The sequence below is a fragment of the Megascapheus bottae genome, chromosome 4 (genome assembly GCF_031878675.1).
Source record: "Megascapheus bottae isolate mThoBot1 chromosome 4, mThoBot2.hap1, whole genome shotgun sequence".
Classification (NCBI taxonomy): Eukaryota; Metazoa; Chordata; class Mammalia; order Rodentia; family Geomyidae; genus Megascapheus; species Megascapheus bottae.
Window position 1 is genome coordinate 47,635,034 of NC_143512.1, and position 17,579 is coordinate 47,652,612.

Genomic DNA, 17,579 nt, shown 5'->3' on the forward strand with positions numbered 1-17,579 from the left:
AAACATATTACTACAGCAAAGTAATTAAACAAATACACTTTGTAAACCAAAAACCAAACCAAAATGTTTAGGTTTCATTAAGGAAATCTCTTTGTTTATTCAAGGTCTTAACAGTCCAAATTAAGATAGAAGAGGAAGATGAGGCCAGGCTGAGCTCGTGACTGGAGAGTTTGTCCTGATGGGAGATGGCTGTGGAAACCAGGGAAGCTAGAGCCTTCTTCCCCTACCACCTACCACAATGGCCACTTTATGACAAATTGCCCTTTTTACCCTTGTCACTGGAACAAATAAAATGTAGCATGTATTTATATACACATGTGTGTATACATATAATTCTGCATATATGTATATACATATAAAGACACATTTGTTTTATATATATAATCCCTGAAAACAAATATGGTTAACGAACTGAGAGAGCAATTTGAATGTCTGACAGAAGTATGAAACAAAGTTGGGAGTTGGTGGCTCACATCTGCACTCCTAGCTACTCAGGAGGTTGAGATCTAGGGGCCATAGTTTGAAACTAGTCTAGGGCAGGAAAGTCTGTGTTACTCCTATTTCTAATTAACCAGCAAAAAGTCAGAAGTGAAATTATGTGGCTCAAGTGGTAGAATGCCAAAAGCTAAGAGGTAGTGCCTGGGCCTTCAGTTTAAGCCCCAGGTCAGTACACAGACGCATGTGCACAAAGACACACACACAAAGAACAAAACTTACCTTAAAGGGAGAAGTGTGAGGAGAATCTGCTAAGAATTTTCTGCAAAGCTAATATTTTCATCTGTGTGTGTGTGTGTGTGTGTGTGTGTGTGTGTGTGTATGCATGCCAGTACTGGGGCTTGAATTCAGGCAATTGTCCTGAAGATTTTTGCTCAAGGCTAGTGCTTTATTACTTGATCCACAGCTCCACTTCTGGCTTTTTTTTTTTGCTGATCCTAAGGCTTGAACCCAGGGCCTGGGTGCTATACTTGAGCTTATTTGTGCTCAAAGCTAGCACTCTAACACTTGAGCCATGTACCACTTCAGCCTTTTTCTGAGCAATTTATATTAGAGGTAAGAGTCTCAGGGAATTTTCTGCCCCGATGGCTTCGAACAGCAGATGTGATCCGCAGGCCTCCACCTGTTTAGTAGCTACGATTACAGGTGTGAGTAGTCTTGAACTCTTTTTTTTTCATTTTTTATATGTTGTGGGGCTTGAACTCTGGGCCTGGGCATTGTCCCTCAGCTCTTCAGCTCAAGGCTACTGTCCTACCCCTTGAGTCACAGTGCCACTTTTAGTTTTCTGGTGATTATTTGGAGATAAGAGTCTCAGAGACTTTAGTGCCTAGGCTGGCTTTGAACTTCAAACCCTCCCCATCTCAGCCTCCAGAGTAGCTACAATTACAGATGTGAGCCATCTCGCCTGGTCAGTCTTAAACTCTTGGGCCCAAGTGAACCTTAATATAAAGGATCCTTGGAGTGACATACTAATATGAAGCTGCAGTTTAATATGAATCAAGATGATTTATAAGTATATTATAGATTGGACTGAGCTCAGAAAAATAATTGTTTTGAAAAATTTTTAAAAAGCATAATCAATACAATCAACAATAAAGCTATCACAACGCGTAGAAATGACTATAAATGAACAACTTCAGTTACCTTAAGATTTGAACTCCAAAGATCAAGTACATTCTCCATTTTCTGAAGGTTTTCATCAGAAAGATGATCTCCCACAATTATTTTGTGGGTTTCTATGTGAGTAGAATTAGAGTCTGGAGAGGAAGAGTCATCTAAAAGATGTGAACTGAAAAAGTCCAAGACTTGGTGAGATTTTCTTGGTGACAATACTGGTGGTGATTCTAGAATAAAAGAACAGTTGTGTAAGAAAGACAAATACAGCAAATGCAGCACTCTTTCTCTTGTGTGGAATCTAGACCTTAAGAAAAACAACAAAAGTATGACATGAGTGTAAAATGCAGAACAGTGTAAAATATTTTGAGGGAGAGAAGCCGGGAAAGTAAAAGAATAGGGGGGATTCATATGCAAACAGAATAATGAAACTCATTGAAAGTTGTTCAAAAAGTGGGGAGGGTTCTAGAAATGTGGCTAGAAAGTGGTAGAAAACCTGTCTAACAAGCTCAAAGTCCTGAGTTCAGAGCTCTATACTATCAAAAGAAGGTGGGGAGAAGGGAAGGGACATAAGAAAAGGCAATAGAAGTACATTATTGTATATATGAAAATATCAATAAAACCCCATTGTAATTTTAACATAGGCTAATTTTAAAAAGAGAGGAAGATCAGAGCCTGATGCTCTCCACTTGGCTTTTTCTACTCAAATTTGGTGTTCTACCATGTGAACTTCATTTTTACTTCCAGCTTTTTCCTGGTTAATTAGAGATGAAACTTGTATGGACTTTTCTGCTCAGGCTTTCAATCTTGAGCCTCAGATCTTAACCTCCTGAGCAGCTAAGATTACAGATGTGAACCACCAGCACCCAAACTTTATTCTTAGCTTCAGTACTGTCACTGATCCATGACTGACTGGGAGAACAGGAGCTACATTCTTCACTACTTCTCAGCAGATGACTTCTATCCCAAGTAAGGGTTCTTTATATATCCAAGTCTAGCCTAAGATGTATTATCATATTAACACTTTATATTCCTGTAATAAACATGCTAAAGAAGAGGCCAGGAGTTTGGCCTAATGGTAGAGTGCTTGCCTAGTACGCACAGAGACCAGGGTTCAATTCCTCGGTATCACATACATAGAAAAACCAGAAGTAGTGCTGTGGCTCAAGTGGTAGGGCAATGGCCTTGAGGAAAGCCCAAAGACAATGCTGAAACTCTTACTTTAGTCCCCAGGACTGGCAAAAAAAATGCTAAAGAATAAGCTTTTATATTTGGTTATTTGAAATAGGATAGGAAAGGGGGAAAACAAAGATAAGGGGAAGGAAACGGGGACCAAAACATGAGAAAGGGTATCAATGTTTGTGAAGTAATGCACCTTCTGTTTGGTGAATATAATGTAATCCTTGCATTAATTACAATAAAAATATATGAAAAAATAAAAAATAAGCGTTTATAATATAAGCTATCCTAATGATTATAATTATACATTAATTATTATAATATCTGTTTTAATGACAAGAAAACAAGCATAGAGAGGGTTAAAAAAAGCCAGTGGTTGTACACAGGTTATTATTATTTTTTTATTGTAATTAATAAAAGGGTTACATGACATTTGCCTGACAGGAGGTGCATTATATTATTATTTTTTGTTTAACACTGAGATGACTCTTTTTTTTTTTTGGTGGGTCATGGAGCTTGAAGTGTGGGCTTGGGTGTTGTCCCTGAGCTCTGTGGCTCAAGGCTACCACCCTGCCCCTGAGCCACAGCCCCACTTCCCATTTTCTAGTGATTAATTGTGTTTAAGAGTCTCACTTTTTTTTTTTTTGTGCTAGGGCTGGCTTTGAACCGTGATCCTCAGATCTCAGCCTCCTGAGTAGCTAGGATTACAGGTGTGAGCAACTGCCGCTGTCCAGCTTGGGATGGATCGTAATGCAGCTAAGACTCAACAATAGCCAAGTTATAAAAATAGCCAGATGCCCTTCAGTGAATGAAGGGCTCAAGAAAATGTGTGGATGTAATATAATGGAATTTTACTCCTCTGTCAGAAGAACAATATTTTATTATTTGTAGAAAAATGATGGACCTGGAAAAAATTATGTTAGGTGAAGTAAGTCAGGGCCAGAGAGACAAAGGACACGTTTTCTCTTATATGTGAAAGTTAGTTGTAATTTGTAAATATAAGTAAACATATATAGGGTCATATGCACAGATACATAAATGTATTAACTAAATATGGTGAGGAAATGATGAAAGGAGTGACACTGATTAAGATGCATTGTATCCACAAACTGGTATAAAATTGAAATCCCTTTGTACAACCACTTATAAAAGGTAAAGAAAGAAAGAGAAAAAGAAAGAAGGAAAGGCTAGCAATTCAATTTATCAAATACTCTGCGGTAACAAACCTGTTAGTCTTTGACATGTAGGTGAGAAATACATAGATCTCCCTAACCAAAGGGATGAGGAACAGTCAGAGCCAGAAGGAAAATAAGCCTGACATGTCTAGGTAGGAAAAGCTCAATCTGGTTCTCTGTGTTTTCAAAAGCCCATTTAACACTGGTAATCTTGATTTCAAAGAACAAGGCAGATTTTAGATAAAATTAGAAACTTTTTCATTATGTTTACCATTCCTTACTACAATAGATTTACAGTTTCATTTTAAAATTAAGCTAAAAAGTGAGTGTATTTCAAGAACAGTAAGGAGAGGAGGTGAAAGACGTAACAAAGATCATCACCTCAATACACATGACTAAAAGTTTGAAAGTAGATTGTTTGCTAAAGATTGAAATGGCCAAACTACCTAATAGCCCAAGTCTTTAAAAATATTTGCCTGTTAGCTCAACTTCTAGAGTAACATATAATTGTACTATCTAGCTAAATTAGCAATAATACCATTTAAAAATCCTGCCAATAAATAACATGCTGACATTATTCCATCAATCATACAGATTGATCAAGCCACTAACCATTGGTTATTAATAAAAACAAGCAAAGGAAAGTCATACCGCTTGTCCTTGAATGGCCAGAAGTATGAAAATCGTGCCCTTTTCCAATATCTGCTCGGGTTTCTCTTACTCCAGGGCAACTTCCTGTCAAAAAGAAAAATTAAATAAAAAATTAAATGCATATTAATGACACAAAAATAAAATGTTTCATTGTGACATTCTTCACATATGCATTTAATATACTTGGATCATATAAACACTTTACCCTCTCCCCCGTTACCCTTTCTTTCCCCACCTCCCACTCTCAAACTGTGATTTCCGGTACTGGGGCTTGAATTCTGGGCCTGAGCAGAACTTTTTTGCTCAAGTCTAATACTCTACCACTTAAGCCACAGCTCCACTTTTTTTTTTTGGTGGTCAGTGGGAGTAAGAGTGTTAGGGACCTTCCTGCCGTAGCTAGCTTTGAATGGTGATTCTCAGATCTCAACCTCTGGGAGTAACTAGGATTACAGGTGTAGCTAGGATTATAGGCGTGAGCTACCAGCAGCAGGCTCTCATTTAATATATTTTTTTTAAACCAAGCCAGGCGTGGTGGTTCACGCCTGTAATCCTAGCTATACAGGAGGCTAAGATCACAGTTCAAAGCCAGCCCAGTTCAAAGCCAGTCCAGGCTCTAAAGACTCTTGTGAGACTCTTATTGCCAATTAAGTGGCGTTGTGGCTCAAGGGGTAGGGTGGTAGCCTTGGGCTAAAGAGCTCAGGGACAATAACCAGGCCCAGAGTTCAAAAGCCCCATAACCAACAACAACAATCTAGATTCTATATATGAAAGACAATGTAGTGTGTGTTCGAATCTGGCTTATTTTATTTAACAGGATGACCTCCAGTGTCAACCATTTTGTCTAAATGTTTTTGTTTTCTGAGAGTTCAGGGATTTAAACTAAAGGCCTTATGCTTATTTGGTAGATATTCTGCCAGCTGAGTCCTGACTCTGGCCCTTTTTGCTTAGGTTGATTTGTAGATGGGGTCTCCCGTTTCTGTCCAAAGTCAGCCTATACTATGACCCTTCTAGATATGGTCTCTGAAGTGTAGCTGGGATCTCAGGTGTGCACTATGATTCCTAACTTATTGAGATGGTAGTTTCAAATTTTGTCTGAACTGGACAGAAACCATGATATTCTCATGTCTGCCTGCCAAGTATCTGGAATTATAGTTACAGTTCACTATGCTAGACCAATTTTGTTTATCCTTATCTCTAAGTAATACTCCATTTCTACATATACCACATTAAAAAAAAAATCCATCCACAGACTTTCGTTCCTAGACTGGATTCAAATGGAGTACTCCTGAGTAGCTAGAATTATAGATGTGAGCTTATTTCTTTGAAATGTTGGAGCTAGCAAAGTAAGTTGCCTGAGTTGAATCCCTGGTGATAGCAGTACAAAAGTTGGCAGCTGAGTAGAGACAAGCTTTTGATACGCCCCCTAACTGCAGAGGTAGATAGGGCTGCAATATGGATTTGCCTGCTTAAAATGAGTAAGCAGAACTGTGAGTTTGCTCAGTAGGAATTGTTAAAGTACTCCGTGTAATCAAAACAATGAGACCATTGATGCAAAATGAATAAATCCATACTTCATACTTCTTAAGGCAAACAATATAAACAGAAAACTTTGTCATAGTGAATTACTGTTTTAGGGCTATGGTCCTATAGTCCTTGTTCTGATGAAAAAGACTGAAAACTGAGGAACCTTGAAAACCTGTATCTTAAGAGTGCAAGAACAGAAACCAGAGCAGTGATTTACTGGGCACTCAGGAGCTTTCTGCCTTCAAATTGAATCAGCTGTGTCATGTGCTTTCAAGGACAAGGATCGCTGGAGGCATGCTGACAGTGTGGCAAGTGTCCACAAACAGTGCTGAACCCTGAGGAAAACCATTTACGTAGAGAAGCTGTTTGAAACTTGTACTGATCCTTACTGAGTAGGAATGGAAGGTAGAAGGAACTTAATCCTTCCTTGTACATCTATTCACGTGTATCCTTTGCAGCCTGGTTTGTAACTGCTCTCAATTTGGTGGCTGATAATCCAAACAGCCCCCCAAATACATATAAATCCTGCTGACATTCATTTTGTGGTCCATAGAGTCAGTTATGGGATTCTGAAGGTGTATAGGGACCATCTTTATTGTTGAGCTAGGGCATTAAGTTTTAAAGATAACCCTAGCTGGCAGAGAACTGTTTGAACAAGAGTTGGATTGCAACATATCCCACTAGGAGACACAACTGCTACAGCATTGCTTTAGCTTTATTACTTTCTGTAAGACTTAAATGAGGTTCAAATAAAAACTCAGCTGTCATAGAAGAACCAGAAATAACAGTGAAGTGCAGGAAGACCTGCCACATATCTCCATCCTCCGATGACTGAGAATCTGATCTGGAGAGTTATTTTTACATCATATGTTACTATCACTGAAAAATTTAATATCTTTAGTTAAGAAATATCTTACAAAATATACATAACCTTGATTATGAAGCATATCCATTGCAGTAGGAATTCTAAGATCTGGCACCACCTCTGCCCTAGGATGAGGGAGCTGTGAAGCAATGGATTCAATATTTGGAGTCACTATGGCATAGCGAAGCAGTTCTTCATATTCTTCCTATAAAAAAGCCAATAATAAGGTATTATGATAATTACAATGTTATAATATACCTAACTACTAGGATTTTTTGGGGGGGGGGTCAGTTGTGAGGCTTGAACTCTGGGCCTGGGCATTGTTTCCGAGCTCTTCAGCTCAAGACTACTGCTCTACCTCTTGACCCACAGCGCCATTTCCGGTTTTCTGATAGTTAATTGGACTTAAGAGTTTCCCAGATTTAGCGTTGGGTTTGAAATCCTTGGGTTTGAAATCGCAATCCTCAGATCTCAGCCTCCTGAGTAGCTAGGATTACAGGTGTGAGCCACCCCACCCAGCTTAGAATTCTTTTTTGAAATTAAGCTGGACAGAATGGATTGTGACTAGTCTCAATCACTTATAAGGCAGATATTTGAGGAACCATGGTTTGAGGCCAGCCTAGGCAAAAATGTGAGAATTTATTCAGAAAATAACTAGAGAAAAAAGACATGACTCAAGTAGTAGAGCCTAGGAAGCATGAAGCTCTGAGTTTAAATCCAAGTACTACCAAAAATGAATGATCATGATAGAGTCATATGCTTATAATAGCATGTGATTTGAAGCCAGCCTGGGCAGGAAAACATCTTTTAAATTTGTATTTTATTGTTGGGGTGATATACAGTAGTTACAGTTACACAACTGTTGTGTAGTGGGTACACAACTTCTTTTTTTTTTGCCAGTCCTGGGCTTGAGCTCAGGGCCTGAGCACTGTCCTTGGACTTTTTCAAGGCTAGAGCTCTACCACTTGAGCCTCAGCACCACTTCTGGCTTTTTTCTTTGTATGTGGTACCAAGGAATTGAACCTGGGTCTTCGTGCATGCTAGGCAAGCACTCTACCACTGGGCCAAACTCCCGGACCCGGTACACAACTTCTTGAACGTTGATACCCCATCCCATTTTTCCCCACTTTCTCTCCCCCCCACCTCTCTCAATTATCTTGTTTTTCTCCTTTCCTAAAATTTTTTTTTTTTTGAGGGTCATGGGGCTTGAACTCTTGGCCTGGGCATTGTCCCTGAGCTCTTCAGCTCAAGGTTACTGCCCTACCTCTTGAGCCACAGCCCCACTTCCTGTTTTCTAGTGATTAATTGGAGATAAGAGTCTCATGTTCTTTAGTGCCCAGGATTGCTCTGAACTGTGATCCTCAGATCTGAGCCTCCTAAGTAGCTAGGATTACAAAAAAAAAAAAAAAGTTTTAGCACTCATTCTGAGTCCTTGTATAGCTTCTTTAGTTATGATTAAAAGCTGAAAGAGATAATAGATTCTGTTACTTATTCAACACCATACAAATCTATCACTTCCTTCTCATGTTTAAGATTATTTTAATTAAAGATAAGATACGCTATCAAAAGCTACCGTTTTCAAATACTTTCATTGAGAATCAGAGTTCTCTGGATACTGTGCAACTCAAAACAAAAGAAGCAAACTGAGTATTAGGTTTATAAATCTGCATGGGCTCCAGGAGCCAGTGGCTCATGCCTATAATCCTAGCTACACAGGAGGCTGAGATCTGAGGAGCCAGTCCAGGCAGGAAAGTCCATGAGATTTTTAATAGTGTTAAGGTTAATGACAGAAGGGAATCAAAGATATTTGAAAGAGAACCTTTAGAAAATATACTACTACAATCAACTGTGAGTGATGCCCCCTTTCCTGACAATAATTACCTGCCTAAATTGTAATGTTTTCTTTTTATTTCTTTTTTCTTTCTTTCTTTTTTTTTTGGTGGGTCATGGGGCTTGAACTTAACCTGGGCGCTGTCCCTGAGCTCTTCAGCTCAAGGCTACTGCCCTACCCTTGAGCCAATCCCCACTTCCAGTTTTCTAGAGGTTAATTGGAAATAAGCATCTTAGGTCCTTTTGTGCCCTAGCTTTGCCTTAGATCTCAGCTACCTGAGTAGCTAGGATTATGGGCATGAACTCAGAGCCTGAGAACTGTCCCTGGGCTTTTCCTCAAGGCTAGAGCTCTACTACTTGAGCCACAGCCCCACTTCTGGCTTTTTCTGTGCATGTGGTACTGAGGAATTGAACCTGGTCTTCCAGCATGCTATGCAAGCACTCTACCACTAGACTAAACTCCTGGCCCCAAAGTAACGTTTCTTGATGGAAAACAAAAATCATGGTTATCACTGAGGCAGAAGAAAAAATAGAAATAGAAAAAAGATCATTTTGTACATCACAAAACTAAATTTTATGTTGACAAAGTATTTACAATATCAGTTTTCCAAGCACTGAAATAAACTCCCGAATAGTTCTATAAGTTGGAATCCTCCCATGGTAGTCTCCAGTTCCTAGAAACTGTCTGTGTGGGTTGGTCCTAACAAACTATGGACCTTCTTATAGTAGGGACAATTCATGTCTAACAGCATCTATTTCCCCTTTACTGCTTGAAGTTAATACAGTAGCAGGGTTCAGTCTGAACAGATGGTCAACCAGTGAAATTTCCCAGCTCGCCTTGTAGCCAGACCTGATCAGGATGTTACAACTGCAGGTCAAATCCTTTCAGTGCTTCCTGCTTCTTCTCCACATGGGCTAGGTGTGGTAGTATGCCAGTACTTCTCAATATAAATACAGTCAATCCTGGGCACAGCAGATGACCAGGAGAAGAGAGAAAGGTCTTTAGCTGACCTTTGGATCATGTAACAAATTAGACTCTCGCAGGACAGACTCAAACTCCAAGGTCTGCACCTAAGACACTTTTATTTGGATTTAATTAAAGCAGCTAACACAAGTTATATTTTTGGAAAAAAAATCCAAATAAGTTTCTTTTTGGTGTTATTTACTTGCTGGACAAGTGGTCTACCACTTAAGCAATGCCCCTTAGGCCAAAGTAAATTTTTATTTTGGCTAAGAATATACAGAAGTGTGGCTGGTATAGACTGAATATTGGAGTCTCTAAGATTTATGTTGAAACCCTAAGAGCCAGTGCAGGTATGTTTAGGATGAGGGTTCCAAAGAAATAAGATTAAATTAGGTCACAGTCTGACCCATCATCTGATAGGATTACTGTTCTTATAAGAAACAGCAGGCCACTCCCACACCCTCATGAGCACATACTACAGTAAGGTCACATGACTGCAGCTGTTTGTAAGCCAGGAAGAGGGCTCTAGCCAGAAACTGATTCTGTTGGGCCCTGACCTGGGACTTTGGGTGATAAAATGGATTTCTATTGTTGGAGCCTCCAAATCTATGGTATTTTGTTGGGATAATCAAATAGACTAATATGATGGCTTTTTATACTCTGAAAGCCACCGCAACCTTTTAGGATCTTTTCTTTCTGGTGGCAATTACAACAACAGCCAAATATACTCTGCTTAGTCAGTGTTAGCTTATTACTATTACTAGGTCTAGAAGGTTCTTCCCTTTATTTTTCTTTAATTCCACAGTAGACATTTTTGTTTGTTTTTGTAGTGCCTGGGCCTTGTACATATTCATATTCAACAAGTATTCAATGAACTATATACTCATATCCAATTTACTCTTTTTTATGTGAAACTTTGTCTCTAGAAGAAATGTCAATTTGAGACCTTATGGGGTGTTTACCATTTAGTATAAATGGCTTCATTAGTTTTGGAAATAGCACAGATGATAGAGAGTGGGAAGGCACTGTAGCCTCAAAAGACAGTACTGGATGGTAGAGGGACCATCAAAAGTGCAAGCAAGACCAAAGGAGGATATTCTCAGGAGAGGAACACAAAGGCATAATATCTATAAGCATCTGATCACATGATATTTATCTTAATGAACACCAGGAAATGTAAATAAGTTTTTTCTTTGTTGCTATTTTTGCTTTTCTTTTTGCTTTTTCTTGTTTGTTCATTTGTCTGTGAGAGGGTAAGGGAGGGCACAGAAATGGAGAGAAAAAGGGTGAACAAATGCAGCCGTGACACTTATTAGACACTATGTTGAAAATGAACTACACAGCTTGTGGGTTGATATGAAAGGGAAAAACTAGGAAAGAGTGTGGAAAGGGGTGATAATCAAAAAGAAATATACTTTTTATCTGACATATAAGTGTATAACACCAAATAATAAAAATACATAAAAAAGGGAAAGCCAAGGTAAAATATTAATGTCATAAATTTAGACTAATTTATCCTAGTAAAATTCAGATCTTTTCCAAATGCCATCCCCGTTTCTAAATGTATAATTTTAATGAAGATAATTAATGTTTCATAAAAATACTTACCTACTTTATCGTATAATATCAACATTTAAGCATATATATATAATGTCCACATTTCCTATTGATACAACTAAAAATTTAAGCTATTCCACATTAGAATTCTCATTTAAAATCTCCAGAGATTTGTATTTTTGATGATGAAACTTTTTGAAAGAAGAATTAAAGTATTCCACATAAACACTATACCTTCTATAATCAACTTATCCAACTCATCTGTCAAAAGCCAGGTCCTGAAAAGACTGTCCTGAGTGTTGTAGCAACAGGGATTAGAACCTCATTATGTATAATGTAAGAGAACTTTGGGTTCTAGAACTTTAGATGGTTTGATAGTGCATTAATTTGCATTAAAGTTAAAATATCAGTCCTGAGAAGCAGGTAAATGCTTTTCTTTTCATTGTGTTAGTGAAAGTTTTTGTACCAAAAATGGTTAAACAGTTTATTACTAAATAGGTAGATTGTGGCCTAGGCATACACTGATGCAAGAAGTAGGATCTATGTAAAAAAATCATCAGAGTCTTGATACATAAGCCCATATAATGTGAAGCTAATTGAAAGGACCTCCAGGATATTGAAACAAAAGCCATATAATGAATGATTGTTGTCCTTAATGTACTATGTTGTCTCTCATCTCCTTTGCTGTCCCTTGGTTATCTCATATTGTTATAGTATCTCACTTTGTTATCTGATATATTGAATTTATTTGTATTTGGATATTTGAAATTTGATAGGGAAGGGGGGAAAACCAAGACGGGTGGGGGGTGTGGGGGGGGAGGGAAATGGGTACCAAGACATGTGAAAGGGTATCAATGTATGCGAATTAATGCACCTTCTATCTGGCAAATATCATGTAACCCTTTTACTAATTACAATAAAAAAATAAATAAATAAAATAAAAAAAATCATCAGAGGAAAAGGGGGCTGGAGGTGTGTGGCTCAGCAGTAAAGTACCTGTTCAGTGAATATGAATCCCTGAACTCAAGCCTAGTAATGCCAAAAAAAAGAAAGAAAAGAAAAAAATGAGAGGCCAGGAGTTTGGTCTAGTGGTACAGTGCTTGCCTAGCATGCACAAAGACCCAAATTTAATTCCTAGGTACCACGTACATAGAAAAAGCCAGAAGTGGTGCTCTGACTCAAGTGGTAGAGCTCTAGCCTTGAGAAAGCCCAAGGACAGTGCTCAGGCCCTGAGTTCAAGCCTTAGGACTGGAAAAAAAGAAAAAAAAATGAATTAATGTCTACTTTTTGAAAAGTTGAAATGTTAACGTCTCCCCCAAATATATAAAGTAATCCCCAAAGTTTGGTATTATAAATGGAAAGACTCCACTATAAACAGAAGGAATGAAAAATGTATTGTAGTCACTTTCTTAAATGTAGACATGTCTTCCTACCTGAAGGCCTGTAGAGACGGAACTGCCATGATCCGAGTCATTTTGCACAGCTGGAAGGGAATACCTGTCCTCATCTGATGACATTCTACACAAACACTATAAAACAGGAGAAGCTGCCTTTAGTTTTAACTTAAAATAACATGCTTTTAAAGTACACGTAAACCCAACAGCTCTCTACTGTAAATAATTTTCATGTTACATGTAAAAAAAAAAATCACTCAGCATTGAGTACCTATATGCAAAGTTGGCTGGGCAAGAAAAAAAACAACAACAATCTCAACATAAGTTTATAATGTAGTCAAGAGGATGGGGTCAATGAAAGAAAATGCTTTGGAAAAATCCCTAATAGTCTGTTGAGGACAGAGATTGTACTCTCTGTGTGGTGTTTAGAACAACTTGGAGACTGCACTTTCAAGTGGCATACTAAACCAAGAGACTGAACTTGGGGAAACTTACCTTTTGACGATATTTCTTTAAGCAAAAGTAAAATTAATCCAGAACAACAGATTCACATGTATACATAAAAAGATTATTCAAAGTCCTAAGGCCTCCAAAACTAAAGTAATTTAGAAGGTGAGGAATGACTCTTCAAACTATCTGAACACCAGTTAGTTACATGTTAGAATACAAGTGAAGACTTTTATAAAATGAAGTCGCTTCTTTGAAAAGCTTTAAAATTAATACAGTGGGCATAATTATATATATAATATATATAGTATTTTGTATAGATATTATATATAATTTACATTCTGTGTGTGTACTGGTTCTGGGGCTTGAACTCAGAGGCTAGGCACAGTCCATGCCTTTATGCTCAAGGCTAGGATGCTACCACTTCAGTCACAGCCATACTTTTACCTTTTTGGTAGTTAGTTGGAGACCAAAGTCTCATGGACTTTCCTACCCCAGCTGGCTTCAGACCATGATTCTAAGATCTCAGCTTCCTGAGTTGCTCAGGTTATAGATGTGAACCACTGGGGCCCAATGCAGTAGACATTTTTCATGGAATGTGACTGCATAAGTATAGAGTTGGGAAAGGAGCCAGACAAAGATTTTATAGAAAAGATGGCTGTGGTACTGAAATCTGAAAGATGAGTACCTTTCCATCCTGAGAATAGCCAAAGATAAGAAGGATATTCAAGCAGGAAAGCAGCAGAAGCAGAGAGCTGTATAACATGTATGCTAAGGACAGTAAGAAACTGCTACAGCAAATGTTGCAAGTAACACTTGCCAAGAAGGAAGTGACAGGTAAGGCAAAGTTAGATAGAACATTATTTTGTTATATTAAAAAGTTTGGGTTTTTGTTTCTAGACAGATGTCTAGATTACAATGTGTGCTTAGAGATGATAACTCCTATAATGTTAGGGACCATTGCTGTGAGAAACAATTGAAAACATAACCCCTTATATCTATAGGGCAAGCAAAGGTGTGCATGGTGGCATACATTTTGAATCTGCTCATGAGGCAGAAACAGGAGGATCTTAAGTTCCAGGCCAGCCTAGGCTACAGAAAACTAGTTGGGTAGGGATGAGGTAAGTCCAAAAGAATGAATACTATCCAGCATTTGACAATCAGGACTTGCTGTAACATCTGCTTGAAAATTTTAGTACAGACCGGTCTCAAAGACAGTGGACTGAAAATAAATAAGAAGTAGAAGGCTATACATAGGGAAAAGTATAGTATTAGAATGGAAACAGATTGCAGCTAGATTGTGAGGAAATTTCCTTTTTTTAAAAGTAAGATTACTGTGCATACAGTAATCTCAACCTGACAGTCTTTAGTTAAGCCAGTTAAGGAGGATAAAATAAGCATCTATCTGTAGCAAGGATTGGCTGCTTCAATAACTTCAAAGCTACATGGTAGTATCTCAGTCCATTTAGCTTTTCACTCACAGCTTCCTTTAGGATTTGTTTACAGACCTGGTAAGTAACGGTAGGAGTGAAGTGATGCTGATTAAAAACAAAACAAATGGGACCTGGAGCGTGGCCTAGTGGTAGAGTGCTTGCCTAGCATGCAGGAAGATCTGGGTTCTTGGGCACCACATACATAGAAAAAGCCGGAAGTGGTACTCTGGCTCAAGTGGTAGAGCTCTTGCCTAGAGAAAGCCCAAGGACAGTGCTCAGGCCCTGAGTTCAAGCCCCAGGACTGGCAAAAAACCAAAAACGAGCAAACAAAACAAAAAAACACCCCCCTCCACCAAATGTGTTAAGAATAGGTGGGTCTCAATACTTATTTCTTAAATATGAATATTGCAGACATGACACATTTGTTTTGCAAAATATGCTGTCTGCCATCCTCCCTGTTTTGTGGTGACAACGTATGAAAATTCGAAACGCTACAACAGTTAGCGTCCCTAGGTTCGGAAACCAAACATAAAGATGAAACTTGCTTTAATAGGTACCAGATTTTTATTATTCTCTCAAATTTTCACATTCTCTAATCTCGGGTATTAGAAACCACAGATAAAATAGCTTGGGATGCTTCCCTGTGCCAGAGACGCTATATCTTGATAATTACCTGGCTGACAAAGAAAAGGGGCCCTGGAACTCACTCAGTGTTAGCCAAGAGTGGACGAAGAGTGAAATAACGGTGCACATTAGCTGCAGGGCGACGTCCCCCGAGTCCTTCACGGGTCCCGCTGCACTACTAAAAGCGGGGGGGAGCCCTTTTCCCAAAGGACTAGAAGCAGTTGTGATTGAGCAAAGGGGAAGATTTCCCTCCATCACCACGCAATCCAGTTCTGTTTTAATCTAATTGTTAGTAATAGTAAACGTAGTCATTTCTCCTACGACTTGACAAAAAGACATTAGCATAAATTAACTGTGCAAAAGGGCTTCAGTATGAAATTTACGAATGCATATAATGTATTCTGATCAAACGTTTGATCGTTGCTGCTCTTAGCACCCAGCACTTCGGCCTTTCCCTCCCACACTCCGCCTGGCACGGCGGCTGGACGGCCCCGAGCCGGGGTCGGGGGGTGGGGGGGGGAGAAGACGCCCCGAGGCCGGTCTCGGGAGCGGAAACCCGCTGGAGCGCCTCAGCCAGGGCTGCGGGGCCACCGGGGCGCCGCTACCCACCTTCTCCGCTGCGGTCTCCGCTTCAGTCCACGCCGCCGCTGAAACCAAAGCAAGCCCGCAGCTACCTTAGCAGCAAGCTGACAGTTTCAAACTGCAAGGACGCACCAAACACAGCTGTGTGCATTGGCCCGCGATCTCAGCAATCTGCCACTTGATTGGCCCAAGAGCAGTGGGCGGGGCTTGTGTCGCTTGGAGAAACCGGAATAAGGAGGTTTAAGAGGCTCCGAGAGGGTGGGCTCTCAGGAAGCCCCGCCTACCGCGGGGGTGGGAACTCTTCGTTCCTTCCGGCATCTCAGAGTTTCTTTGGTGGGGTTGCAGAGCTGGTCTGTGGAGCCTGTCAAAATAGTGGGTAGTTGGCTTTCAACAGTGCCGACAGCCTAGCCGTGAGTCTTAATTATTTAGTCTGTGTAAGAATGAACTTTATGGCTGGGAATGTGGCCTAGTGGTGGAGTGCTTGCCTAGCATGCCTGAAGCCCTGGCTTCAATTCCTCAGAACCATGTAAACAGAACTGAGCTGCATTGTGGCTCAAGTGGTAGAGTGTGAGCCTTGAACCCAGGGAGGCTCAGGGACAGCGCCTAGACCCTGAGTTCAGCCTCAGAACTGGCAAAAAGCAAAATCAACCAAAAAAAAAAAAAGAAAAGAAAAAGAACTCTATCCAGGTGGAGGGTTTGTTTTGTGTTCCTGGGGCTTAAACTCAAGGCCTGGAGCACTGTCTCTGAGCTCTTGTGCACAAGGCTAACACTCTTACCACTTTGAGCCACAAAACCAATTTGAATTGCTAGAGGCAAAGTGAGTCTGAGGGACCTTCTTGCCCAGCTTGGCTTTGAACAACTATCTGCAGATATCAAGCTTCTCGAATAGCTAGGATTACAGGCAGGGGCTTTTGGAGGTGTGTGTGTGTGTGTGTGTGTGTAGGTGTTGTGTGTAGGTCCTCAAGTTTGAATGGGGCCTGGGGCACTGTCACTGAGCTTTTTTTTTTTTTTTTTTTGGTCTCTTGTGGGCGTTGTCCCTGAGCTCTTCAGCTCAAGGCTAGCATTCTACCACTTGAACCACAGCACCACTTCCAGTTTTCTGGAGGTTAATTGGAGATAAGAGTCTCATGATCTTTAGTGCCCAGACTGGCTTTGAACTGCAATTTTCATATCTCAGCCTCTTGAGTAAGCTAGGATTATGGGCGTGAGTCACAGGATCTTTTCCTGAGCTTTTTTGCCCAGGGCTAGTGCTCTAACACTTGACCCACAGATCCACATGTGCTTCTTGGTGCTTAATTGGAGATAAAAGTCTTACAGAGTTTCCTGCTTGGTCTGGCTTCAAACTCATTATCTTCAGATAGCAGCTTTCTAAAGAGCTAGGATTACAGGCCTGAGTCATTGTTTTTCATTAAAAATTACTTGTCCCTGGGCGCAGTAGCTCATGCCCGTAATCCTAGCCACAGAGGAGGCTGAGATCTAAAGGTCAAGGCTCAAAGCCAGCCAGGGCACTGAAGACAGTGAGACTTCAATTAACCACCAGTAAACTGGAATTGGCACTGTGGCTTAAGCAGTAGGGCAGTAGCCTTGAGCTGAAGAGCTGAGGGACAGTGCCCAGGCCCAGAGTTCAAGTCACACAACCCACAAAAAAAAAATCTTGTCTTTGTTATGGTTCCTCAGGCTGGGCTTTGTTTCTCCTGGTAACAAATAGATGACACAGTAATTGCCACAAATAAGAGAGGCAATCAA

At 39.9% G+C, this 17,579-nt stretch overlaps 1 protein-coding gene across 2 annotated transcripts in view; it reads right to left on the bottom strand.

Annotated features, from left to right (window-relative positions):
• Poc5 (POC5 centriolar protein) overlaps window positions 1-15,945 on the bottom strand; it is a 38,399-nt gene extending 22,454 nt beyond the window's left edge. Inside the window, exons 1-5 of one of the 2 annotated variants that reach the window (XM_090331848.1) lie at window positions 15,861-15,945; window positions 12,787-12,882; window positions 7,069-7,207; window positions 4,614-4,697; window positions 1,639-1,838 (exon numbers count right to left, since the gene is read on the bottom strand). In XM_090331848.1, coding sequence (XP_090187974.1) covers window positions 1,639-1,838; window positions 4,614-4,697; window positions 7,069-7,207; window positions 12,787-12,870 — 507 coding nt within the window. In that variant the 5' untranslated portion in view covers window positions 12,871-12,882; window positions 15,861-15,945. Of the gene's footprint in view, window positions 1-1,638; window positions 1,839-4,613; window positions 4,698-7,068; window positions 7,208-11,587; window positions 11,659-12,786; window positions 12,883-15,860 lie in introns of those variants that run through there. The other variant, XM_090331849.1, reaches the window with a different exon arrangement.
• Window positions 15,946-17,579: the final 1,634 nt, after the last annotated feature.